This window comes from Rattus rattus, chromosome 3 (genome assembly GCF_011064425.1).
Source record: "Rattus rattus isolate New Zealand chromosome 3, Rrattus_CSIRO_v1, whole genome shotgun sequence".
Classification (NCBI taxonomy): domain Eukaryota; kingdom Metazoa; phylum Chordata; class Mammalia; order Rodentia; family Muridae; genus Rattus; species Rattus rattus.
In genome coordinates this window covers 202,135,035-202,162,164 of record NC_046156.1, presented here as the reverse complement: position 1 = coordinate 202,162,164, position 27,130 = coordinate 202,135,035, and the positions used below count along the sequence as shown (strand labels likewise).

General features: G+C 46.9%; 2 protein-coding genes and 2 pseudogenes across 3 annotated transcripts in view; 3 read left to right on the top strand and 1 right to left on the bottom strand.

Annotated features, from left to right (window-relative positions):
• Lhfpl2 (LHFPL tetraspan subfamily member 2) overlaps positions 1-15,719 on the top strand; it is an 89,453-nt gene extending 73,734 nt beyond the window's left edge. For both annotated transcript variants that reach the window (XM_032899019.1, XM_032899020.1), the window contains one exon: positions 12,145-15,719. In XM_032899019.1, the coding sequence (XP_032754910.1) occupies positions 12,145-12,398 (254 nt within the window). In that variant the 3' untranslated portion in view covers positions 12,399-15,719. The remainder of the gene's footprint in view (positions 1-12,144) is intronic.
• Positions 5,140-5,352, top strand: LOC116897288 (annotated as a pseudogene).
• Positions 5,358-6,241, top strand: LOC116897286 (annotated as a pseudogene).
• Positions 15,720-21,591: 5,872 nt separating the features above from the next.
• The window catches only part of Scamp1 (secretory carrier membrane protein 1), an 80,104-nt gene continuing 74,565 nt past the window's right edge, over positions 21,592-27,130 (bottom strand). The window contains exons 8-10 of the mRNA XM_032897048.1: positions 26,839-26,928; positions 25,775-25,847; positions 21,592-24,251 (exon numbers count right to left, since the gene is read on the bottom strand). Coding sequence (XP_032752939.1) covers positions 24,087-24,251; positions 25,775-25,847; positions 26,839-26,928 — 328 coding nt within the window. The 3' untranslated portion in view covers positions 21,592-24,086. The remainder of the gene's footprint in view (positions 24,252-25,774; positions 25,848-26,838; positions 26,929-27,130) is intronic.

The window sequence follows — 27,130 nt, the reverse complement described above, 5'->3', positions numbered from 1 at the left end:
CCAGCCATCAGCTGATAACCCCTTTCCTTAGATGACCTCTGACTCCTGGTTTGGTCTGGGAAACACTGAACATCAAGAGCAGACCCTGGCCTGCTTTATCCATAAACTCAGAAGTTTTCAGAAGCGGCCCAACTATAGAGTGTTTGTGGCTACAGAGCAAGAAGACAGAAAACTCAAAAGCAGCCTCCTTCCTTCTTATCTCATAAACATGCAGGCTTCTCAGGTGTCCCCGCCTTACACAGGTCCTTCAGGACATCCTCTAAAGAACTCTGAATCCATAGTTGCTGCCTGGGAACAAGTATAGTGTATTCTGCAAAGGTCCCTGCCAGTCCACAGCAAACCAGAAAGCTGAGGCCATTGTGGTGAGATGTCATAGACCTGTATATATTCATTTTAAAGAATAATCCTTTATTCTCAGATTATAGTCCTTTGTGGTGTTTCTAATGACCTCGTTTTAGTAAAAGAAAATACACTGTTCTCCTAGTAGTTGGCTAACCATTTGCTCATAGCTTTTTTTCTTTTTTCTTTTTCTTTTTTTTTTTTTTTTCTCGGAGCTGGGGACCAAACCCAGGGCCTTTTGCTTGCTAGGCAAGCGCTCTACCACTGAGCTAAATCCCCAACCCCTGCTCATAGCTTTTATTCAAAGCTCTTGCCTCTGAATTTCTTTTAAAATTCTTCCATGCCTGTCTCTTCTTTCCAAGGCAGAGTAGCGGCAGCCTACTTGTGACCCTGTCTTCAGTCCTTACTGCAGAGTGTTCCATGGGCACTCCCAGGCCTGTGGGAGGAACAGTCTAGGCCACCAAGAGTGGGTTGGGAGCCGGCTGTGATCGGTCAGTAATGGTGTGTCCTTGTCAGTCTTCGTGATGTCAACCCCTTGAACTGGTGCAAGAAAATGGTGCCTCCTGGCAACAGGTGTTGACCCAAAGATAGCTTTTGGGGGACTGCTAAATGACTTTGTGGCTATTGGCATACAAGACAACTACAGAAAAAGAAAACTTAGAAGAGGGAAGCAGACAGGTAAATGTTAACCAACACAGGGATGCTCTTCAAGCCAACATGAACTAGATGGTCCCTTATGTTTAGTGAACTTAAGTCAGTTGAACTAACAGTTCAGTCACTAAACATGGTCTTCCTCTACTGTGTACATGCGCGCGTGCGCACGCACACACACACACACACACACACACACACACACACACACACACGCACCTATGAATTCCACTGTCTTCAGGCAGCTGAGCAGGAGTGAGTCTCTGCCCTTGCCTAGTCCCTCTATGAGGGACCCCAAGGTCATACTCTTTTGTATCCTGCCATCTTTGCCTTGTCATTTCCCCCCACAGCTTTCTTTTCAAACACTCCCCTCTCAAAGCGCCCTGGCCCTCCTATGGGCAGCTGGGAACAACTGGAAAGTTTGAGTTTTGTGGTTAAAGCGAGATTGGCTTCTAGATACCTGAAAATCAATTACACCTCTCAACCAAGAGCCTTTTCCTGTAGTCAGGGAAAAGATTTCAGTACACAAGAAGAGGCCAGCCAGTGGTTTGGCCCCGACACAGGCTTCCTGTTGGTACAAACTGCCAACCCCTGGGGTTAGCATTATCGACTGAAGGTCTTCCTCCAGCTATTTCAAGAACTTGGCAAGAACTTCCCACGATGGCTTCATGTAACAAGGCAGTGAAATCTTACGACTCTGGTTTTCATTCATCCATTCAGTGAGCACATACTACCTGTCAGACGTTGTTCTAGGCAACTGGGACACAAAAGTTGCAGCCAGTTCTCTCACCCACAATGGGATTGGAACTCAGGCTGATAAAGACAGGAAATAAACAAGGGAAGTAAATTGTGTAGAATGCTAACTACCAGTGACGGCTCTCATGGGGAAACAGAAGTGGGCTTGGTTAAAAGCCCAGATATCCTGGAGTAGTATGGAGAAACTGCATGGGCCACATTAGGCCATCGGGGGATGCTGAGGAGCGAAGATTAGCTGATGCCTTGAAGAAGGAAAAAAGAAATTTACCAGGAAGCTATTTAGAAAAAGAGCACTCCAGGCCATCGGCAAGGCCAAGACAAAGGTCGGCAGGTACTCCTCATAGTCCGACTGTTCATGACACTGAGGTAGGAGCACAAAGAGATGAGTCACAAGTGACAGGACACTGCCGAGCTGAGCAGGGGTAAGGATTGAACTTGAGCTTGCACAGATACGAGAATTCAGGTTCGGACAGGTTCCTTGTCAGACATCTGTCCACACCTGCACTGTATGTGCAGAGCTGTAGTCCCAACTTGGAGGCAGGAGCACCGGGCATCCTGCGAGCCACAGGGCCACTTAAGATCAGGAAGACGACTGGGCCTGGGGCCTCACCATATGGGCTGTAGGAAGGCCTGGGAAGAAGCACAGGGGCCCGAAATGGGAGAGCCTGGGCACCTCTAACCTGGGGCACACCAGCACATGGCTCAAGTCCATTGCAGGAATTCCAGTCCTGTCTCCGTTTGCTCTTTAATTGGCACTGACAACGCCTGTTGAACTTGATGGTTGGTGCGAAAACCCCTCCCAGGCTTAGGACAGCTTCTGACCTGTGTCCCAGAATGCTGTGGGTTTCTGGAGGTCAGTCAGTCCTCTGATGGAGTTGATTTGTGGTAGATTGACATTTGGAGTATGAACCCAGGATGGTGGTCTGCTGTATAAGCTGAGCTGAACCAACACAGACCAGGCCTGAAGCTTAAGTCAGGGCTCAAGTCCAGATCTCTTGATTCACAGACTGACTAGATAGGAAAACGCCACACAGAGTAGATTCCCTCCACATCCTGTGCTTCTTCAGAGCCTGGGAAGGGAAGGGAATGGCGATTGGACGGTGTTAGGCTGCCTTCTGTGTTACTGTGTTGATGGCTGTCTTAGTCTCAGGAATATCATGACGTGTCCAGCATGTTTATGATTGAAACCAGATTATGATGTCTCCTTAGGACTATTGAGTCAGCCAACAAGTACTTAAGAGCATGTGTCACATGTGCGTGATATGGAAGATTCTACAATGGATAAAACTACTATATGCTCAAGCAGCTTAGAGGCCCACACGAGAGACTACCTTATCCCCGGAGCTGAGAGAAATGAAGTACAGTTGGACTCGGCATGTAGATAAAATAGATAAAAACAGCAGTGTGACAAAGGACCAAGCAGGAAGGTCCTTGGACAATGGACAATAGAGAAGTTATCCCAACAGGATGTGGTGACAGGACTAGGGTGGTGGGGACATCTCTAGGTGGATATGAGTCCAGAGCTGGCCACCTAAGAGGTCTGATTCAATTCTTGGATGGCTGTGGCTTGGAGGTGCTGAAAGTCTATGAAGCTCACTGACATCTGCTACAAGCACATGGGCACGTGTGCTTGCACACACGCACGTTGGCACTGGTCCCCCACAAGATGCCAGTGAGAGGACAAGTCCATGGCGGCATCCCTCCGTACATCCTTCTCCGGGGACTTTAGGGCGTCCGGTGGCTTCATAACTAGGTCCCCAGATTATGTCTTGGTGAAGTTCTCAGTGTTCTGTGTTGCTGTGGTGTTCCGCAGGCAGCCGTTACTCCTGCTCTTGGGAAGTTTACTCTGCAAACTGAGGTCTCTAGTCAGTATGCAGTGTTCAGTCTGGAGGCCATCTGAGGAGCGGGAATGCCACATGGAGATCCAGCTTGCACAGACATTACACAGGGCAAGACTGCAGCATTCCCTGATCAGGCATGGGAAACAACATGTGTAAGCAGTGGACGATCCACATGGAAAAGGCTGGGTCTGGCCGCTTGGCCTGCCAGCGGTGAGGCAGTGGGGCAGTTTTGTGAATGGTTGGAAGGCAGGTGTCAAAAAAAGATGCAGGAGGGGCTGCAAGACAGCCACCAAGCCTCCCCCTTCCCTGCTCTGCTCCCTCTGGTTCTGTGCCTCTGTACCCACACGGCCTAGGTGGCTGCCTTCCAACTCAGTACAGCAGTGCCCCTCCCTACTTGTGAGAGTCCAGTCTTTCCACAGTCAAGTATAGGAAGGGCTGAAAAGAGTTGACTTCCCCAAAGGGGTTTATACCAGCAGCCTGTGTTCAGTCCCAGGTAGTCAGACATCAGGATTTCTTTTTTTTTAAATTGGATATTTTATGTATTTACATTTCAAATGTTATCCCCCCCAGCTGTACTCCCCCCCCTTGCTTCTACAAAGATGCTACCACTCCCACCCACCCAATCCCACCTCAACATCCTCGTATTATCCTGCATTGGGGAAAAAAGTCTTCACAGGACCAAGGGCTTTTCCTCCCATTGATGCCAGACAATGCCATCCTCTGCTACATATGCAGCTGGAGCCATGGGTCTGTCCATGTGTACTCTTTGGTTGGTGGTTTAGTTCCATGGTCATCAGATGCTGCCATCTTCTAACCCTCTTGTCCAGTAGACTGGGAGACTGTGAAAAGGTTTTAGTTACAATGAAACCCTTCTGGGACACAGTCCTGTGAAGTACAGAGCCATAGCACAGGTCCTCAACAGTTGAGGATTCTCCATGTCTTCAACTTCTGGCTACAGAAATTGCCTCTGCCTTTCTTCATCCTGGTCTTGCCACAAAACCTAGCTGGGTACTACATTAAGGATCTAGTCAGGAAAGGACCCCGCCCAGGGACATTGGGACCTGCTCACATCCTCAGGACAGTGGAGACCCAGGGCTGTGCTCGCCACACTGGCTCTCATGGGGGAACAGTCACCTATGGCTTCACATGAAGGGGCCACCAGAGCAACACACTTTCTGGAATTTCTTGGTATAAAGGACAATTGAGATTTTAAAAGTGAGAAAAAGAGAAGAGAGGGGAGAGTGTGTGTGTGTGAAATTACGTGAAGGACCATGGTCCCTCAAGCAGACCTAAGTTGTACTAGCTGGTTTTGTGTGTCAATTTGACACGAGCTGAAGTTACCACAGAGAAAGGAGCCTCAGTTGAGGAAATGCCTCCATGAGACCCAGCTGGAAGGCATTTTCTCAGCTAGTGATGAAAGGGGGGAGGGCCCCGCCCATTGTGGGTGGTGCTGTCCTTGGGCTGGTGGTCCTGGGTTCTTTCTATAAGCTGAGCAGAGAAGAAAGGAACTGGAGATGCCTGATGCTTGGTTCTGAGGAGTGATTTGCAAGCCATGAAGTGAGGAAGGGATTGTTTACACTTGAGAACTACTGAACAGCACGTGCTAGAGGTCAAGGTCCAGGTCAAACGTAGTACAACCTCATTGAGCAACCAAGAGTATCACTTGTACCCACAACATTATCAGCAACAGCAAGTTCCTGTGGTGGATTTCCAGGCAGAACTTAAATGACAGGCTTTCTTAAATGAGACACCAAGAGGTGGTTAAAGCAATATTGGAACTTCAAGATGGTGGAAGGAGTCAAGGAAAACAGGACCCACCTCCTGTTTGTCAAACTTTGGTCAGGCTTACACTGTGTTAATAGCCTGAATCAAACCTTTATTTACTGCCCTCCCCCAAGTATTAAGGATCTTGAATTTTTAATGTTGACAACAGCAGTCATGACTGTGGGTAAGAATAGCAAGATGCTGCAGCCGATTGATTATATAGAATGAGATATATTCTGCAAGATGGAAGACTCTTCATTTGGTGCCTTTAAGGCTTTTGACAGGCGTATGAATTTGATCCTCTGTGATTGTGATGAGTTCAGGAAGATCAAGCCAGAGAATGCAAAACAACCAGAATGTGAAGAAAAACAGGTTTTGGGTCTGGTCTTGCTACGTGGGGAGAACCTGGTTTCCATGACTGTGGAGGGTTCACCTCCTAAGGATACTGGCATTGCTCGTGTGCCACTTGCTGGTGCTGCAGGTGGCCCTGGGGTTGAAAGAGCAGCTGGCAGAGGAGTACCAGCATGTGTACCTATTCCCCAAGCTGCTGCTGGATTAGCAGGCCCTGTCCAAGGAGTTAGAGGCCCACACCAGCAGGTCATGACCCCACAGGGAAGAGGCACTGTTGCACCTGCTGCTGTTGTGCTACTACTAGTATTGCAGGAGCTCCAGCCCAGTACCCGCCAGGACAGGGACCTCCACCTCCACCTGTAGGCAGAGCGACCCCATCTCCAGGCATTATGGCTCCTCTGCCTGGTATGAGACCACCCAACCAATTGCCCTTTCCCCTGCTCAAGGGACACCTATAAGCATGCCCCCTCCAGGAATGAGACCCCTCAACAGGAATTAGAGGCCCACCTCCCCCAAAAATGCATCCACCAAGACCCTAAGGTACAGTTGCTCAATCTTGGCCCTCCCTTCCCCTAAAATGCTTCTTGTGAAACTGTGTAGCCTGCAAGCTTTTGACCCCTCTTACTGCATTAACTACAGAAAATAAATACATAGAGCAATTGAATTGAAAATGAAGGAAGGAAGAAGAGAAGATAAGAGAAAAGAAAAGAAAGAAAGCTAAGCAAGCCAGGGGAGCAAGACAGTAAGTTACACCCTCCATGGCTTCTGCATCAGCTCCTGCTTCCTGACCTGCTTGAGTTCCAGTCCTGACTTTCTTTGATGGTGAACAGCAATGTGGAAGTGTAAGCTGAATAAACCCTTTCCTCCCCAACTTGCTTCATGGTTGTGATGTTTGCAGGAATAGAGACCCTGCCTGAGACCTAAATCCCACATTTCCATGGCTCTTAGCTGTCTGCCAAGAAGGGGTAAGCAGGAGGAAGCTGCTCGCCTCGCATCCTGTGGGTAGATAGTCCACAGCTGGTTTCCATGTAGACTCTTCTCTGACCTAGCTGAGGCTTTGATAGATTCAAGCTCTGACACCTTCCATGATAAGATTCCCTGCTGTCTTTATTTGTAAGATGAGTCAGAAGCCACCACAGGGCTTTCAAGTGGTCTGCAGTGTAAGGAACCACACCTGCGCTCAGGAGCCAGAAGATATTCTGGCTGCGGCTTTGATGCTATACTACTAAAGGAAGGATATCTTTGTAAACGGGATCCCCTCAGGCACATTAAGCTGTTTTATATGCTTTCCATGAGTCTGGGTGTAGAGCAGAGCGCCGAGTGACATGTGCAATTGATGTTTAGTTGGGACGCTTCAGTCTTACAGGGGAAGAGCGGCACTCTTGGGTAGGGCCTGTGTGTGAGCCTAGCAAGAAGAGGTGCTGGATCTGCTGGTGGGCCATCAGAGGTTCAGCGGTGGTGTCTCTCAGGGCAGCGGTGGGGGTGGGGGACACTATCAGGCCATCCTAGGTGCCTTGTGGAAGGCTTCATAAAGAACAGTGGGTTTCTTCAGGATTATTGGGTTTCTCGTTGGCCTTAGACATGCATAAGAACAAGGTAAGTCATTTTAGATCTCTTTGACAAGCAAAGGTCTATTCAGATGGAACATATCCTTTACAAGGTCTACGTTCTAGCCTCTTAGCTGGTCCTGTTTGGCATGATTGTAATTTTTAGAGGTGACCCTTTATGATGGGTGGTGGCCCTCCACACTTGTTTGTATTTGGAGAGCTGTGCTGAAATCTTTACGCTGGAAGCCACCTGTTGGTCTTCATTTCATTTTGTCACATAGACCTTCTTATATCACGGCTTCACTGTCACATTGCATACGTCATAGTTTACTCATGTCCCCCACACTACCTTGTCCACCTCCACAGTGTATTCCTGGCTGGCTTGGAACTCATGCACCCTTACCTCCAGAGGGCTGGGCTTAAAGGCATATGCCACCATGCCCTGCCTCCTTCTCTCAGACTTACTCCACCGTATACTTTCGTGTCATGTGTGGGTCTGTCCAAGCGAAGTCTAGATTCCATGTGGGGAAAAAAATGGGATCTTTGTGTTTCTGAATCTGGCTTATTTCACTTTATATGATCTTCAATGCAAGCCATTTTCCTACAAGTGACATGATCCATTGCTTGTCACGTACACGCCACTCTTCTTACCCGTTCATACAGTGTCACCGCAAACATGGAGGCACCGACTGCAGTGGTGGAATTGGGTCATGTGTAGCATGCTGGTTTGGTGTCTGCAGTACTTAACATTCCTACCAGAAATCTCCCCCTCCCTCCAGCCGTAACTGGCATTTGTTTTTTAATGACAGCCATGTGACTGAATTGCTTTGAATTGTGCTTCTCTGCTATCTGGAAGGCTGAACCTTGTGTTTTGTCTGTGGTGTAAGTGCACACGTGCAGGTGTGTACAAAGGTCTGAGAAGGACGTTGGGTATCCTGTACTGTCACTCCGTAGCTCAGAACCCTGAGCTAGGCAGGCAGCCAGCAAGCGAATTACAAGGGCACGGCAGCAGCCCTGGCTTTTTACATGGGTGCTAGAATCTAAACTTGGGTCTTCCTGCTTAAACAGCAAGCACTTTTACTCCCTGAGCTGTCTCTCCAGCCACGCCACTGGAGAGACAGAGGTGTACTTCATTCTTTTACATGTGGCTGTCCTTGGTCTTTGTTCGTCCAGCTCTGGGTGGGACTGGAGATGGGGGCAGGGCTGTGGTGCTTCCCCCCCAGGACCCCTCTTCCTTCTTGTGTTCTGTCTAGTTAGGGTAAATTGTGCATTCATTTGACTTTTAGGAGTTTTTGTTTCTGTCTCTGAAGAATGCCATTGGAATCTGGATGATAGGCAAGTACTTACCAGTTCTGAGCATTTTCTGGTAGAGGGCTTAGGGCTTTTGTCAAAGACCAGCTTTTACTAGGTTTTAACTGAGGTAGGACACAGTAGAGTCTGCTTTTGGACAGCTGGTAGCTCCTGGCAATCTGGCTTTTGGGGGGGTTAGGGAGGGAGAGCTAATAGCTTCTGGCAGTTAAATCTCTTTAACTCTTCTGGGCCAGAGCTGATAGCAATTGACTCCTGATAATAGCAGCAGTGGATTAGAAAAACTTAATTACTTGGGCCATCGAGAAAGAAAAAGCAAAAACTACACACATTCAAAGGATGAAGCAAAGGGGCCCCAGCTAATCTTTATTTTTGCTCCCAGCTTTTATACCTTCTCAGACTTATCTGTGTGTGTTTCATTCCATAAGCTCATTATAAGTTCAGAGCAACAGTTATAGATGTTCATGGCCTTACTTTATCACAGAACACACCTGTGGCCTCATCCTTGGACCTCACCTAGAATCAATGTTGTCTTTGGTCATTAATTTGTTCCAAACCTATTCTTTCTAGTGCAGTTATGTACTTGTAACTACAGAGGCTCACTGTATTCCTTCATGCAGCCTTTATTTATATTCTATGAGGAGGGGATACATTTTATTCTTTTTTTTTCTTTTTTTCGGAGCTGAGGACCGAACCCAGGGCCTTGTGCTTGCTAGGCAAGCGCTCTACCACTGAGCTAAATCCCCAACCCAACACATTTTATTCTTTTTTTTTTAAGATTTATTTATTTATTAAATATGAGCACACTGTCACTGTCTTCAGCCACACCAGAAGAGGGCATCGGATCCCATTACAGATGGTTGTGAGCCACCATGTGGTTGCTGGGATTTGAACTCAGGACCTCTGGAAGAGCAGTCAGTGCTTTTAACCGCTGAGCCATCTCTCCAGCCCCACATTTTATTCTGGACCCTAACTTTATTATATCTTTTTTGGCAAAACAACTCAAACCATTTCCTTAAACTTTCTATCAATTATTCTAACTTCCTAAAATTATTTGAGTCAAATCAGGGTTTCTATAAAATCATTAATTTATCTAAATGGCATTCCTCATAGACGTTCATGTTTATATTGATCTGCAGGAAATTTGCCCTGTAGGGTGGGCTAACTCCCAGGGATCAATCATAACCGACCACAGGAAGAAAGGGTCTTTCTTTGCCTAGTCAGACCCTGTCAGAACAAGGAGGAATACGGTAATGACAAGCACAGAAAGGCACATCAGGAGCGAGAAGCCATTATGGGACAAAGCCCCTGGGGTCCATGTGTCTTCAGAGTATAGCCATCTCAGCTGTGCAGTTTGCCGAGCCATTTCCAGGAAGCTCACTTTCGTGCCACGGCCTTTCCTGCATGGCTTCCGCCAGGTTTTAGTATAGGGCAGTGTCTTTTGCAAACAGGGGTAGATATAATTTTTCCTTTTCTGTTTGTACCCTGTTTCTTTCTATTGCCTTATTGCTCTAAGACTTCATGCACAATATTGATTAAAATTGTAGTAGACCTCTATCTCTGGCCCCTAACTCTGGGAGTAATTTGCCCCCATTTACTATGCTTGCTAGATAGAGGTTTGTCATATATACCCTTACAGATGCGTTGTTCCTTGAAGAAGTTTAACATGAAAGGATGTTAAAGTTTGTCAAAGGTCTCTTCCACATTAGTTGAGATGGTGTAGATTTTTGTCCCTATATCTTATTTCTATATTGTAGTTTACTTTTGTTGAACTGTCCTTGCAGCCCTGGAATTAAAACCAAGATGGCCGCGGTGTTGATGACTTGGATCTATGACTGTGTTGAGAACTTTGGGTCAGTGGCTTTCATTCACATGCATGTGCTCATATCTGGTTTTGGTATCAGGACCATCCTGGCTTTTCCTAATGAAACTGGCAGTTGTTCCCTTTGTAGTTTAGGGGATAGTTTGAAGAGCATGTGTTAGTTCATCTGTAAACACAGTCGCGGCACCCGGTGATGGCCTCCTTTCGTTGGGAGACTCATGGTCATTAGAGATCTATTTGTTTATACCTTCTAGGTTTTCCAGTCTCCTAGTGACCCTTCAATTTCACTGGCAATTGTTATTTTGTTTTCTTTTGGTTTGGCTTAAGACTTTGTCTGTCTTGTTTATTAAGAAAGTAGTTTACAGACTTGAAAAAACCATACTCACCCACCCTCTGGGTTAAAGATCGGTGTACTTTTATGATGATGAATCAGGCAGCTCTTGATTCGAACTTTAACTTTACTCCAGAGTCAGGACTCAGAACAGATGATCTGGCCTCACCTCATGCTGTCATAGTCCCAGGCTAACCTTTTCTCCATCCACTCGTGGGCTTTAGAATTGATTCCAGCTCCTTCGTGGGACTGTTGTCCCCAGCTGGGAACAGTGCCCTGTCAGCCTTGCTGCTGCTGACTACTACTAGAGCTCAGTCCTGGCCATAGAATAAAGCCCACCCTTGCTTACAGCACAGGCTGTCAGCTGAAATAGACTTTCTACAGGGAGTCATGGTCTCCCACCCTCAGCCCCACCTCCACCCCCACCCCCTTCTTCACGAGCAGTTGGTACTGGTGAGTGGCCAGGCCTGGGGTGAGGTCAGTGGGCTCCAGCCCGCACACACCTACAAAATGACAATCTTGTACCTAAAGTTGTTTCTTTGGGCCTAGCCTAGGTTAGACCAGGCAAGACAACGCCTCTCAGTCGTTGAAACACAGTGACTTGTGACCATGCAGCAGTGAGGGGAGAAAGGTGCTGCTGGCCCAGTGGGGCTCATTCGTGCTGGACTGAAAGTCATTCAGACAGAAAAGTTCCATGATATTGGCCTGGACATATACTTTTCTCCTTGGCATGCCGTTCAAACTGTGCTTTTTATGGGTGTAGGTTAAGATACAGTCTCCTTCAAGGCTCCTGGCTTTTGTCTATAACTAGGCTGAGTGAATTCCTTATACCAGTGATTGGCAAACTCTGTCAAAAGCTAGATCATAAATATTTTGTGTTGTGCAGGTGCCGCGACTGTGTTTACAGAAGCAAGCGTGGCCCTGTTCTAATATGTTCTAAATGAAACTTTGTTTATTGGGTGTTGTTATGGTGTTTTGCGTGTATGTATACCATATGTATGCTTGGTACCTATGGAGGTCAGAAGAGGCTGGCTGGCCAATCCTCTGGTCCTGTCGTGAGCTACCATTAGGTGCTGAGAACCAAACCCAGGTGCTCTGCAGGAGCAACAAGTGCTCCTCCTGCTGAATCATCTCTTCACCTTTCTAGCTCCTTAGGTAAAGAAACAGTAGCAAACTCATGGAACAGTAGCAACTCACGGGTGGTCCCACTCCAGCCTCCACAAACTGGCTGAAAATACTTGTAGGCACCCTCTCTTCCCCTGATATAAACCCCAGACTTGAAAGTGTAGCTAGTAAGTTAACATTCGGGTCAGGCCTTCAGGCTTTCTATGGCAGAGTGGATGGCACCGCCCAAGGCCAGCCACCGCACGGGCACAGAAGGCTGCAGGTTGTTGAGGCGCTAAGGCTTCACCTGTTCTCTCCTCTGTCCCTCAGGTCTGTTCCTTATCCTCGGCCTGGTCCTCTACCCTGCAGGCTGGGGCTGCCAGAAAGCCATCGACTGTGGACGATATGCATCCCCCTACAAACCTGGAGACTGCTCCTTGGGCTGGGCCTTTTACACTGCCACTGGGGGCACAGTCCTCACCTTTATCTGTGCTGTCTTCTCCGCACAAGCAGAAATTGCAACCTCCAGTGACAAAGTCCAGGAAGAAATTGAAGAGGGGAAAAACCTCATTTGCCTCCTTTAGTCTGGAAGACATCACTGCCACCGTTACCTTTCCTTTATGGCCTTGGGACACAGTCTTCATCATTCGAATCAAGTGAAGAACCAGCCTTGACCTACCGGAGCCATATTCCACAGTTCCGGGCTTCCGTGGGACCAGTGAGGGGTACCACCCACCAAGTAGAGCTCTTGGACATACGAGCTGGCAGTGCTAATGAGACCAGACAAGGACGTGGTATGGTCCCTGTGGAGTCCTGTCGGAGACTCCATCTCCCTGGGGCTCAGTGAAGGATAGTGATCTGACTCACCAAGGCAGGCAGCAACCTCTCTGTCCGCAGAGGAGAGGATGCCCAGCCTCAGGGGAGTTTGAGGCAGGCTTTTGGGCCACAGCTACGTGTTTACGAGCATCTCAGAATGGCGGGTGGAGGTGGGGATCTTGGTTTTCTTCCTGTTTCTTTCATGTTGTCTCACTTGAGGACTGAAAGGAAGACTGCAGGCTTGGGTGACAGGTTAAATGCTGAAGGTGACAGCAAGACACCAGGCTTTGCTTAACTGCACAAAGGCCTTAACAGGGACAGAGCAGAACCCCACTGTGGACCTTCTCCAGTCTGAGTTCCAGGGTCAGAGGCATCAAGTGGAACTCTCCTCAGGATTTGAGTAAAGAAAGACAATCAGGATGAAAGTACAAACCCCAGGCAGTAAGGCAGACACCTCCTGCTTCCTGCAGTCAGCCTAGTGCCTGTGGTAGCCCTGTCTCTTCTGATAGTTTTCGCCTAGGGTTGGGGTTGTGCTCGGCTGCCCAGGGAAACCTCAGTGTTCCTTGCTTCCAAGGATTAGAGCCTCCAGACCAGCTGTGGTCCGTGCAGATGTTGCCAGAACCTCTGCATTTGCAGAGTGAGCTTTTCTGTTTGGTGACTTAGCTTTCCAATCCCACTGGCATTGTCTGAAGAGAAAGCAGGAGCTAGCCCTGGAAGCTGTCTCTAGCTTCTGGTGTGGATCCGCAGAGCAGGCTGGGTGACACTGGCTCACTGCCCTGCTGTATCCAGAATCCCATCGGCAGGTTAGCGTGAAAGCAGGGGCCGGGCCAAACTCACTGTGCCTGCCTACGCAGGTCACAGAACCCCCAAATGCCTACTAAAGAGGACTCAGGGCTTTTAACCCAGTTTCCATAATTACCCCTTTGACCAAAGCAGCCAGAAAGCCCAGAGTCTGGCATCATAAGAACCTTGGAGACACAGAGACCCTTCATAGGGGTGCAAGTGGAGTGGACCTGTTTGGTTTTAGAGATGGCGGGTTGAGGCTTTTGTCTTACGAGCTAAGTAGTGGAACCTTCTGCCGCGGGGTGTCTGCTTACCAGGTGTACAGCCTTGCCCCCGGCGCAGCACTGTGTCAGTTTAGAGTCTGCCTTGGTTCAGACAACTCCCTTATCTATAGATGGGCTAGGCCCCCTGGGGTTTAACTGTAGGATATTTACCCTTTGGCCTATATCAAACCGTCTTCTCTCTCATGCAGATGAAGGTTATGGAAGGGTACTGAATCAGATCTTAAGTTCAGTTTTGAACCAGTATTCAAAATAAGCAAGGTAGACACCTTGTGGCTTCTTTGAAAGAGAAAGGGGAGGCACCCTAAGCAGCCCTAGGAATGCTCAGGAAACAGGACCAGATCACTAAGGACACATGCCACTGAGCATATGGAGAAAGCGCTTCACTGGGTATTGATGACGTTGTCCTGTGCAAGTCCTTGAAGCGCAGTGACTGTGTTTCCAACCCGGGCAGCACTTTGCACGAAACACAGTTTTGTTCACTAGGAAAACTGTGACAAAACCACTTCATTTTCCTTGAATTTACCAGATTAACTTTTCCATCTTTATGATCTTAACCCCTTCTTCACAGACCAATCCTAGTCCACAGGTCCTGTGTGCATGCCCATCCCCTGCTCTTTGGGGTCAAAGGGCAGTGGACTCCTAGCAACCTGGTAACAGTCACGAGTGAAGACATGACCTCTCTGCCACACTGTTACTCCACTGTTTCTCATGAATTTAAACATTAGGGAAGACAGCCCCACCACAGAAGAGCACAATGCAAACTGCCTCCATGCTGACTTAATGGAACTAGGTCGCATTCTATAGCAGAGAGACCTTCACACCAATGCACAGACCTTTGCAGGAAATGAAGGACCATCTACAACTGTACTAATACAGAACGGGACTTGGCTCCTGCTCTTTAAAACCACTTGCTGGCCGATACCCGGTTCTCGGAGGATGGGACCATTGCTACTACCAGAAACGTCTTCTCTTGCCTGCGTTTGTGCTGAGCTGCTCATTGAACTCTAAAGCAGAAACACTTGGGAGTCTGTGGCTTCTTTAAACCTGTGTGGTAATTCAGCATTGCATTTGTAACTGTGGAAGGGTCCTTTAAGTATCTGTGGTGTAATGATGGCCTTTGTTAACCACGTATTCCGTGAGGTGCCAGTCTTTATGTGTAGCATATTTAAGTATATATATTACACATATACGTTTGTCTGATAGATGTGCAATAACCAAGGAGTATGTATGTTTTCTTTGGGGAAACTGGACACGATTCAAAACAGGGATGTTTCTTTCTGGGCAAAGCAGAGTTAGACATTTTCGCCTTCATGGCTAGTCACTAGTCTGTAACATCCGTGATGCCCTACAAACCTTATGTGAAGAAAAGACTGGGATGAAGTAATTTTCTCCTGGGTCTAAGCTAAAACGATCACTTTGTTTATGGGAAAGTCGATCCAGCAAGCCAGGCCCAGCCAGTGCTAGTCTTCCATGTGAAATGTGAAGCTGTCCGTGGCCTCTTCTGTGGGCCTGAACGCTAGATGCTGGTGCAGAGGAAGCAGCCGCTTCTCACTATGCTTTTGTAGACCTTGTTAATGCTGGACCACTGTCTCTGAGGGCTAGGCTCACACCTTCTTAGCCATAAGGGTCTGGCTTAGGACAGACCATTCCGTGCAATAACACGCGGCTGCTGGGAATCCCGGGCCTGTATGTGTGTGTTTCGGGGAGCGAAAACTCAAGGCCAAAAGCGTTCCAGGGATGAGTGGGGGGCTTCTGAGACTATGGGGACCTCCATAGCCCAGTGGGTCCGTGGGTGCTGTGAAAGGACTGTGCACCACTTGGTGTTCCATAGCCACTTGAGCCAAATGTAAAATTGTCCTTAGAGCTGACAGACTCAGTGAGAGCCTTCAGATGTGGGTCATCTTGTTACATGGAACTACACACTGTTGGTCTAGCCTCCATTAGGATTCTGTACTTAAGGATTTTCACAATGTCCTCCCTTCCCCTCTTGAGATCTGAATTAAATCTGATTTCGCAAACTCATTCAAGTTTGTTGGCTTTAGTACAGTGCACATAATTTGATAAAAAACACAGAACTTAAAAGTTAACTTACTACTCTTGGTTCTTAACCCTATCATAGGTTGTCTTTAATGTGCAGGTAAGGTTTTCTTCCTTGGAGAAGTACCAACAATTTTAAATAAAGTGTTTTTAGAGCATTCCTGACCAAAAGGTACGTATTCCTTCCTTCACAAAAAATACTCAAAAGCCAGCCCTATGGGGCCTTCTGTATCCACACAGTCCCTGGAAGAGACCTTGACCAAAAGAGTCAGGACACCTAGGCTTCTATTCTGTCAACTTAAGGAAGATGCCCAACACAAGCCCCACAAATGCATTCAACTCTGCACGTGCCCAGGAGCACGTGCCGTCAGGATAGACAAGGAGAGTGGCCATCTCCCTGACCTAGCTTCTGAGAGGGGGAAGGCACACACATGCCTTCGTTTCTGACCAGATTTTAAAATTGAGATTGAAGTTAAAGGTTAGCGCCCCACCACAAGGGAATGTTTTTGAAATAAGTTCTCTGACTAATTCAAGGAAAACTGGAAGCGCGCTGTTTTCAAAAGTAAATCCGGAGAAGGCACCAAGGCTTCAGTGTGTCGAGGCTGGGACAGTCGTGCGTGCTTGCCCTCCTCAGGAGCTCTGTCTGTGGGGTGGGCGTAGGGGCTACCACACAGAGGCCAGAGAAGGACATCAGGTGTCTTCTAGCACCTTCTATCATATTTATTTACATTTCAGGTAGGCGGGCTGGATAGGAGCTCCCAGGGTCTGCCTGTCCCCACCCCTAACATGGCTTAGAGCCCGCACAGCCATGCTGTGTTTATATGAGATTCAAAGGTAGGTCCTCCTTGTTTACACATCAAGCACTCTTACCCACTGAGCCATCTCACCAGCCCCAACCTCAAGTTTTCACAGGGAAAATTTCCCACTGTATCTCTTGGAAAACGTACTCAACTTGCTTGTTAGAGCCCCTAAACATCTTTATCACCCTGGATATTCCTTGTGTGTGGACACTGTTTCAGTAACTCTGCTCCTTTGGAACACTTAGCGTGAGTCACTCCCAGCCAACAGGGCAGCTCCTGAGAGCAACAAGGTCAAGAACACAGCTCAGCAGCTCAGCCATTCGGTGTGGCCAGCCTGATGCCTCTGGCCTCACCTTTTGTTGGGTCTGTACTGGCTACATACAAGTAGCTACCAGTAGCAGCCTTTGTCCCCAACTCTTCTGACCTCTCTATCTTGGTGGCTTCGTCACTTCCCACCCAGAGTCCATTCTCAATGCCTGCAATTGAGCTAGCCTCTTCTCCATCTCCTCCTGCATTTAATGGCTTCGGATAATTCATCACGGCCTGTAACGTGGGACCGTTCTATAGACATGTACCTGCCACTGGTGTAACTTTGGTGAGGTTCTTTGCCTCAGGTAGGAGCTAGGAAGTGGTAAAACCTAGCATCAGATACAGGTTTGAAACCAAATCCCTTCCTGATGTGAAGAATGAAAGAAATTGTGTCCTGCCTCATGCAGTAAACACTTGTGTGACATCAGCCATCTTTCCACAAGGGTCATATCCCTGCTCCCTCTCAGGAATCTAGCATTTTTCCACATTTGAAGCTGACACCTTGTATTTTAACTTAGTGATCACAGTTCAGCTCAAACCTGAACACAGACAATTCGTCAGATCCATGGCAACGGCTTGGACGGCCTCCCTTGTGTCTTAGTGATGGAAACCTAAGTCATGGGTTATCTCAGACAAAGAGAAAGCAGATGTTAGCATCACATGGGCAGAAAGAACCGAGGAAATACTTTCTCCAAACACAAATGCCAAAGACCACTTACCCCAGTACACTGCTAAGGACAGGAAGCAGGAATTTGCACATTTGAAACAGCTTCAGTTAAGAAATGGAAAAACAATGTAATTTTTGTGTGTGTGTGTGTGTGTGTGTGTGTGTGTGTGTGTGTGTGTGTGTGTGTGTGTTGGCTAATGATCCTTTTCCTAAGGTCCACTGTCTTTAACGATGCACACAAGTTATTGGAAGTGTGGAAGAGTGAGGGGGAATTCAAACCTAGAGAGAAGCCACCCCTGGCTGGACCTGGAGGACCTGGAGGACCTGGAGGACCTGGAGGACCTGGATTTCACCCTTCCTCAGACCTTCACCCCCTCTTCTCACGGGTACCTTGTAATTTCCTAATCCTCTACAGAAATGGCAACAATTAGCAATTACGTCATAGACTTGGTGCAAGGATTAAGGAGCACATAGAAAGTCTCAGTGTAACCTCCTCTAAGTCCTTGTAAGAACAACAGAGAACCCTGTCTTTCCAAATGGTTTCTTTTCTTTTGTTTTAGTTACCTTTTTTGGACAGTGTCTCTGGGTAGCCCTGGTTGTTCTGGAACTTGCTATGTAGACCAGGCTAGCCTTGGACTCACAGAGATCCACCTGCCTCTGTCTCCTCAGTGTTTAGAAAGTCCCACTTCATGAGGGATAATACAACCTGTTGTCAAGAGTGATCAAGTTTTACTTACTGTCAAATCAGCAGCTTGGCTACTTGAGGCCACCTTGTCTTTGCATCTCCTCATAACAGATCATTTAGTTAAACATTGTTACCTAACAGCTGTCTGGGGTGGGAGGTTCCTCTGCAGAAGACCCTGTTATTCTCACATAGGAAAAGAAATAGGTTGAACACATCCACAGACCAAACCTCTTGCTTACTTATCCAGCCTTGTGGGAATGAAGGAGCTCTGAAAAAGGAAAATCCTGGTGCTGGCTAGGACTCCAAATGATGGAGTATAAATTGATAATTTCCTTCCGGAGAGCCAAAAGTTACCATTTTATTTTTATATTTTTAGTACACACCTAACTTTCAACTCAGCAAAATTTTCCTAACAATAAAAACCTTGAGCCTCAAGATTTAGCAACAATTTTATTTGCTGGCAAATCATTTCTAATTAAAAAAAAAAAGAAACTTGAAAATCAGAATCTAAGAACATAAGATTTAATGATAGCTACATGTAGTCAGAAATATAAAAAGGCTTTTTTGTGTGTGTATGTATTTATGTAGCAACTGAAAAAAGGCAAGAAACCATTGTGTGGTTAAGTCTCTAGTTCAAAATGAAAAGAAAGTAATTCAAGATCGTCAGGGGAGTGAAGGCAGGTTGAGGACAGCATGAGCCAAGGCGAGCAGAAAGGCCTTTTAGCTGAAGCTCTGACAATCTGTCCTCAGCCCGCACACCCTGCTCTCAAGCTCACCACGGTCAGCCGTGTTGGTTGGTGGTTCCTTCTCTAAGGCACAGTATGGCTGCCCATACACTAAGCAGTGGCAGAGTCCTTCTAAACACGTGGACACTGAGAATACAGATGTGAGGTGGGCTCACCACAGTGTGCACACACTCTGGCTTGGTACCATCCAGTTCCAGGATGCTCCAGGAGCACAAAGGAGTGGGGCTTGTTACAGCAAGGGACACTGCCGTGGAGGAGCAACCTCTCTGCCTAGTTTTAGAGGAAGACGCATCTTTTCCTACAAAAATACAAAGCCAGGCCTTAATAAAAAGAATTTTATATATATATCTGAGAAATCTGTATTGCCCTCTTTTGCTCGTATTGTCTGTAACTCACACTGAAATGTGTAATAAACTTTTATAACTACTGCGTCAGTATGATTTGAGGGGAAGTGGAACTTTGAGAATGTGTGTTCCTTATACTGCTTAACTCCACAAAACACATGCACACAACAAGAACGGGAGGAAGCAGGCACCATAAAACCTAGCGGCGTGTCCTTAGGTGAGGGGGAAGGGCTTCCCTTTCTTCATTTCCCAAGGGCTCCAAAGCCAGGATGCATGGACAGCAACTTTTAAAGACACTCATTTCTGTACTCTGTCTATGGGTGTTTGTCTGTACATCTGCACGCTGGAACAGGGCATCGGTCTCGTGGGAGTACAGTTACAGAAGGTTGTGAGCCACCATTGGGTGCTGGGAATTGAACTCACGACCTCTGGAAGAGCAGGCGGTGCTCTGAACCGCTGAGCTATCCCTCAAGCCCCTAGGGCAAAATATTTAAGGGTGTGTGCACCCACAAGGTTCGGTTTCTGTGAAGGACACTGGGATGCTGCTGAAGTCCTGTGGCCAGCGCAGGGTGGTGGCTTTTGCTTTTCTCCTAGACCCAAACACCGGGATCCTACACATACCAACTGCAACAATGGTTTCAACCATCATTTTGAGAATCACTGCCCACGAAAAATAAATAACAAGTTAGAGTTCAAGTATTGAAATAACTAGTATTCAAAAACAAAATCTGCATGGTAGTGTGTGTGTGCGCGCGTGTGTGTGTGTGTGTATACACGTGTGCATGTGCACGTGCGTGTGCAAGAGAGGGTGCTGTTTTAATGTAGAGAAGGTAATATAATGAATGACCTTATAGAAATATGTAACACTAGCACTATAAGAAAATGAGCTCTTTTCTAATTCTGCAGGGTGCAGGGATGATTTCACCGAACCTTGATCACAGCCTAGAAATAGCAAGCTAAAAAGGAAAGAACTCACTGCCCCGCCCCGCCCCGCCCTGCCCCACCCCCTGGTGGCTCTGCTTTCCCTCCAAAACCAACCACCACTAGGGAAGATTCTGCAGGATGGAGACTCCGTCCTATCCGTATGTCACTAAGTGGAATATGCAGACTCCACAGGGAGGGGAGAAAACTCGAGGAGAGCCATCCCTGTTTTGCAGGAGACTTTAGTGAAATGGTCCTATCCCATCAATAGGCAGTCTGTGGTGGCACCTGTGTGGCATGGAAGGCCTCTGGCTCCTGAGCCTGGGAGGAGTCTGAAATAAGGTCTTAAAAAACCACCAATGCAACATGCATACTGTTTTATAAAATGTACCCAAAACTTCTTACATAACTATTTCATTTTCCTAATCATGGAAGTACAACTTGCTAATATAATAAAATGTATTAAAATGTTTATATCAACCTAAAAATTAATAAAAAAATTAAAAACTCCAATATTTTAAAATGTATTATTCCACTATATATAAATTTATAATATGATGCTTGAAAAAGCCATCAAAGTAAGATCTAGGGTAACTTGAGCCGGTCTGAGTTATTTTAAATGGCTTATTAACATGGAACCACAGGTCCCTCTAAGGACTTTTTTTCCTTAAGAGAATGGAAGGGAACACAGCAAAAGTGTGTTCCAAGTGTGACAGTGTGGACTACAAGCACAAATGTGCCTAAGAATCAGACATCAGCATCAGTGTGTCAGGATAGCATGGTGTTACACAGCAGTGCTGCTAACAGACCCAGGAGCCCAGAGTCGGCTCAAACCCCTCAGTGTCAAGATCCAAACTCACTCTTTAAAATGGAAAATACTGCTTCTTAATTCAACATGCATTTCTCAAAGTAAGACCCACTGTGAACATGACTTTAGGTTAACCTGATATCACCGTTGGCACCAGGTAAGAAATCCAGGACACAGATCAGGCGTCCATCTGGGCACACCGCAGCGGAGGCAGCTCAGGAAAGGGCACGGGCTGGGTTATCAGGGCAGCGCTGGCACAGAGGCACCCATCTGAACCCATGAAGGAAATTCTAAGCCAAAAATCTAATGAACTTCTAGGTAATCATGCCTACCTCAAAACAGCCGTCGCATTTAATGTGGTAACGTTCTCTCCACCACCTCTCCAGGTCCAGTGCAGTGGAAAAGCTGTCAGACCGTATGGCTGAGGGTTCTTCACGTAACCTTCTATACTGTATTTAGCACGTGATAAAATGGTACAAAGGCTGGTTTAAATAAAAGTCAAGTATCTATATTTAAACTACAAGTATACTGTGTGCCTCGACTGCTGATGCAGCATTTAAAACTATACAAACAACCATCCAGTAAACATTATTTTATTTTATGACACTCTGCATTTAATACAATAAATATACAAAACTTCCAAACCACTGAAAACATGCAACATGAGAGGGCCACGTGGAGGGCGTTCACACAGAGCCGTGACACACCACAGGGCAGCGCAGGAGTGCACGCACCTACAGAATACACAAACGTCCCTAGAGCAATGAACCAAGCCCCGAGTCACAAGTCGCCAGGCAGTCATTTTCCAGTGATCAGACCCTAGTTTTAAATAAAATAGTCACCATTTAATATTGCAAACTGAAAGGTCACGTGGATGCTCGCCTCATGGCTGCGGTGACATTGGTATCAAATAGGAAACCGAGGTGCATTGCTGACAGACTGTGGCTGAGAGGAGAGCAGAGGTCTCGAGCTGCTCCCGCCTGACTGAGCCGCAGACGCCACCATCCCTTCAATGCTCCTCTGTGTTTTCACACAACATAATCTTTCAAACTTGTAAGAATCCAAACAATTGGACTGAAAACAGCTTTTTTCTTCTTCATACAGAAACATAATGTGGGTAACAACTATTCTCTGCCATTGGATAACACTACCCTTGGGGACCTCCACATAATGGAGAGGGACCAATTTAGAAAAAAACTATTAGCACGTTTTGAATCTCTGATGTGTCTCTTATCTGTACCCCAGAGAGGAATAAAGGTGGACTTGGACTAGAAGTACCAGTGTTTACGTGCACTTTTACAGTCTTAACGCTCTCCGTGTCCATTAACGCCATACTGGACCGAGCGCGGCCCGCAGCAGCAAGGCCTGGGCAGTTGAGGAGGGAGGAGATCCTCACTGATCGGAAGGAGCCAAAGCACAACTCCAAATTCATTTCTGAGTTCTCCATCTTCCTGAGTCAAAGAAACCTCTTTGAACTACTGTACTCAGTCAATTCCCAAGCAAACCTACGTGGCCCTGCATGGGGGATGTGTAACCCAGCACCCACCGACCTCCAAGAACTGCACCCAGCTCTGCACACAAGTCCCTCTGACTGCAGCCTTGGGAGAGGACAACGTGACTCGACCAGTCCAGTTCATTTTGAAAGGATGCCCTGCATTCGACAGTCCACCTCTATTCAAAGTCGGCTTGGGTGAGTCTAGCGTTCTGCAATCCAAAGCCAGTGAGGCTTCTACAACAGGCCGCCTGACAGACGCTCCTGAGACACCTCATCATCATCATCATCAGAAGTCTGAACCCACATCGTGTGCGCTCATCACAGCCATGTTAATCTGATGACATCAATAATGATCACAGTGCCTGAAGTTTCAGTCCCCTGCTTGGTGCAATGTTTCACATGAATTTAGTCTGTCTTAAAAGTAGAAGACAGGTCCATTAAGAAGCCAAGGACATTAGAAGCACAAGGGTCTTTTATTTTTAATGCAACTAAAGGTGGGAGGCTGAAAGAGAAATCCCTCAAATACTGTGTGTTCTTTTTATTCAAGGGTTAGGCGAGCTTTTAACACCTGTGTCAAAATCTCCACCCCTCTCTCTCACACATACATACACACACACACTCACGCACGCACACACGCACACGCACACAGAGCTACAAACACGAATCCCAGTTCAATTAAAAAGATCAGCCAGAAGAATACACCAGAGTTCCATACAGTAACATTTTACTCTATGAATACTGGAAATTAGGAGGGGAAAAGAAATTATCACTATATACTAGCTCATCAATTCACTGCCCTCTCTTTTGGATAATGCACTGCACATTATATTAAAGTCTTTATACTCCAGTAAATTTTTACTTAAAAGAAACTATTACAGAAAATCATTTCTGATTCTATAAAGAGCCCCAGATCCTACAACTATAGCAGTACAGAACCCAAAATACTAATTCATTTCACTTAAGAGACGTGGTGCCCATGCAAGATCAGAGATTGTTATCAAAATATCAACTAGTCTAAAAATAAAATAAAAGAAGGTAAAATATACATTATCTACTACAGAGCACGCAGGCTCCTCTCTGGTGACTGAACCTCATATAAAGCAAGCCAATTTCAAAACACCGCAAGCCTTGGCTGACCTTGTTCCTTCCGTACTAATACAGGGGGGGGAAAAGGAAACAAAGGTTGTTTCATTTGCAATGTATAATCTGTGTCTCTACTGCCTCTTGGAAGAGCTTCTGTGGCTAGCATCGAGTGCCTTTTAAATCTTCAGTAACATACTCATTTCAGTGTGTCACCACTGAAATAATCTGAGGAACACCATCCCCCAAAAATATGGAGAATATTTGTTTTGCAGATGATAGTTTTCTTCTGTGAGGGGCATGGAAATAGTAAGAAACTATTAGGCAAAGTAATAAGACTAGGAAGTTTCTCTGGTTTTTAGACCATGCACATGTGGATAGGAAATACCCATGCTTTATGTACTGTGTGTTTCCAACATAAAAATATCTGTAGAATACAGTAACTGGAGAAAAAAACACAGTCATAAGGGAATGGAGAACCGCTCTGAGGAGGCTCGCTACATCTGGTTACCCTTGAAGGCATTCTGTGCGGCGCTGGTTGCTGCGGTGGACGCGGCGTTTGCAGCTGCTGTCTGAACAGTTTTATTGGACATCACTCCCGTTGCAAACTCTTGCTGGGCCTTCTCAAAGCTAGCACCTGTTGTGCGATACAGTCCATGCACCTGAGGAGGCAGAAACCAATGCGAGACGGTGAGATGCAGTCCACACATGTGCTGCCAGCTGGCCGGACTGGATCCAACCACCTGCCAAGCGTGAGGACCAGACGGAGGTCAGAGGGGAGATGGGAGGAGGGGAAAGGGAACCCCAAAATAAACAAGGGAGAGGAACACAGTGGGGTTAACAGCAACATAGTGCTCTAAAAGACAAAAGGTCTAACCAGACCACTCTTTTATATGCAACAGAGTATCTTCCCAAGCATTCGCTGTAAGACACCAATTTTAGTCAGCAGGACGCATTCATCCCTATTCTGAGTCACGCGCTTCCAAATCCTCACTCTCTAAAATGAACTTCCGAAGGTATTTCAGTAAGGTTTTAAACAATTAAAACACATAGATGATCTTGGCTCTTAAACGAACTAACTTCAAGAGTTCTTTTGAAATGCAAAAGTCACCAGTAATTAGTGTAGTAGGAATGTGCATGAATATTTATGAGCAAGTTCCCAAATTCCGGACAGGACAGAATGGAACCAGGCTCTCCAGGGGATCTACACTGTGGGGCCTACTTTGCACTTCAGTGTTACGCTGTCCCAACTCTTAGTGATGACTGAAAGGGAAATCCAGAGCTCCTGACAGCTCTCTGTGGCTTGTTCAAGTCTTGCTAACGGATTCCTTTAGAATGTCTACCATGTTGGCCCTGAAACATTATCCCGTACTTTCTGACAGTTCACTGTAGAAACAGAACAAACCCAATTACAAACAACTGACAGAAAAATCAAACCTATCTGTGAGAGCTAAGGATTTGTCTATGAAGAAACTTGGGAGATATAAATTCTCCCAACACTAGGGCAACACAGGCTAAGAAACAACACCATGGCAGAAACCAAGGGACAATGAGTGTCCAAAACCCAACAATAACCTGCTCTAACTGTGTAAGATTCAGAATGATGAAGAATTCTCAATGGTACGTTTATTTTCATCAAAACAAGGCCTGCACAGCACGTTTAGCAGAGGTGAGGCTAAGGCCCACCCGACAAAGCCTCCAGTCTAGAACTGGAGCTACACGCAAGCCTTCCTGAGGGCGTGAGCCGTCCATGAAGACCCTGACCCCTAGTGGTGACACATTAGAGCTACACACTCCCAACAAGGGGGTTGTGTGTTTATTTTTGATAATTTATTATTGATTTTTAAGTCAGTGTTGAAGAATCAGGTTTCGGATCTCAGTTTCCAACAGAGGTAGAGAGAGAAGGGGAGAAACTCCCTGGGCCTGCGCAGGACTGCCTGGCACAGCCGCTGAGGAGTGAGCTCCCAGTGTCTTCCATGTTGAGTGTCGGGGAACGTTCTGCCTCAGGCCTCTTCTACGTGTTCCCTCAGGCTCCGCTCACCTCAGGAAGCCGAAACTTCCCCGTCTGAAAACGCGGCCTAGCTTTCTTTACTCGCTTCTGCTTACCTGTCTAAACGTCTACCTAGCTTGTTCACACACATGCTTGTTCACACACATGCTCTCTCCACTAGTACTTGACCCCCACCCCGTCATGGCACCGCCCTGACTCCACGCTGCTCGTTTTACTTCGTGTGTACTGGGGGCATGCCATCGAGCACCTGTGCAGGTCAGAGGAGAACTTGCAGGAACTGGTCCTCTTCTTCCGCCACGTGGTTCCTGACACTTTTACCCGCTGAGCCATCTCACCAGCCCCAAACCTGTTCTCTTCCTAGATGGCCATCCCCTAAACCATATCGCTGAGTGGAGCCCAACTACAGTGACCCCTGACCTTCTCATGGTGGGAAGAGTTACCTCAGGCTACCATCTCTACTGGCATCCACGCCCTATACCCTGGCCCACAGATCCTTTACCTACTTCAGAATAGCTCTTCCAAAGCTTGTCACACCAACCCAATCACTCTGCTCCCCAAGACTCTTCTTTGGTGAGCTACAACTTTTTAAAGATTAGAACTTCTTAACAATGTCTCCTAGTTTCCACAGCCCTGCACCATCTACGGATGCACTGTGTTCATGTCTAGCCTCCACCATGATACCTAGAACTTTCTCAGCCTCCACACCACTTGTTCCCCATCCATGCCAGCCTTTTGTAAACCCCTGGATTTGCCACACTGTATTCTCATAACTGGTCCTGCTTATCCCACATGCTCCCCCTTTCTTATTCCTGTGTGTGGACAGTCAGTCGTCACTTTCTCTCAGCACCAAGCTGTATTCCCAGTCAGCTATGCTGAAGTTGAGAAGCAGGAGGATGACCTGAATCAAGGGCTGAGGCTAGCTTAGATAACCAGAGGTGCAGGATGGAAATAAACGAGACTGGAGGACTTGTACTTCCCAGGGCCGAGTTTCAGCAGCCCTGTGCTTGGTGTGGAAAGTTCAGAGCTTCTGAGAGAAAAAGCAGCAGCTAATCCAGAAACTCAGGCAGGAGTGCAGCCAGGCCCACAAGGCTCCGAGGATGTGGGACACGAGTGGGCACTCAGCAGATTCCAAGGGAAAAGCTCTTCGACAGAGCGGCCAGTTACTGCTGTATGTGTTCTTTGTACGTGCTGTCAGACTGCCAGGCAGTGTAAAGAAAACCATGAAGGAAATCTAATGCTTAAATAATTTAATGTCTTTAAATTTTATGATCATCATGATCCCGACCGGAATGTTCTTGTTGAGACCAGTGAGGGATGAGATCCAACCACTGAAGGACAGCAGACATTGTCATCAGGCAAATGAGTCATTGCAACTCTCAAAGCAACCGCGGGGCACAGGGGCAGCACTGAAGCCAGGCAGTGTCCGCATCCGTTATAGGTGATGACTTCACCGGGCCTCCTCCATGGACAGTTAAGGCCCACACTCGGACCTTCAGTCTGCCCCACAGTAAGAAGCACCAGTCTGCACCT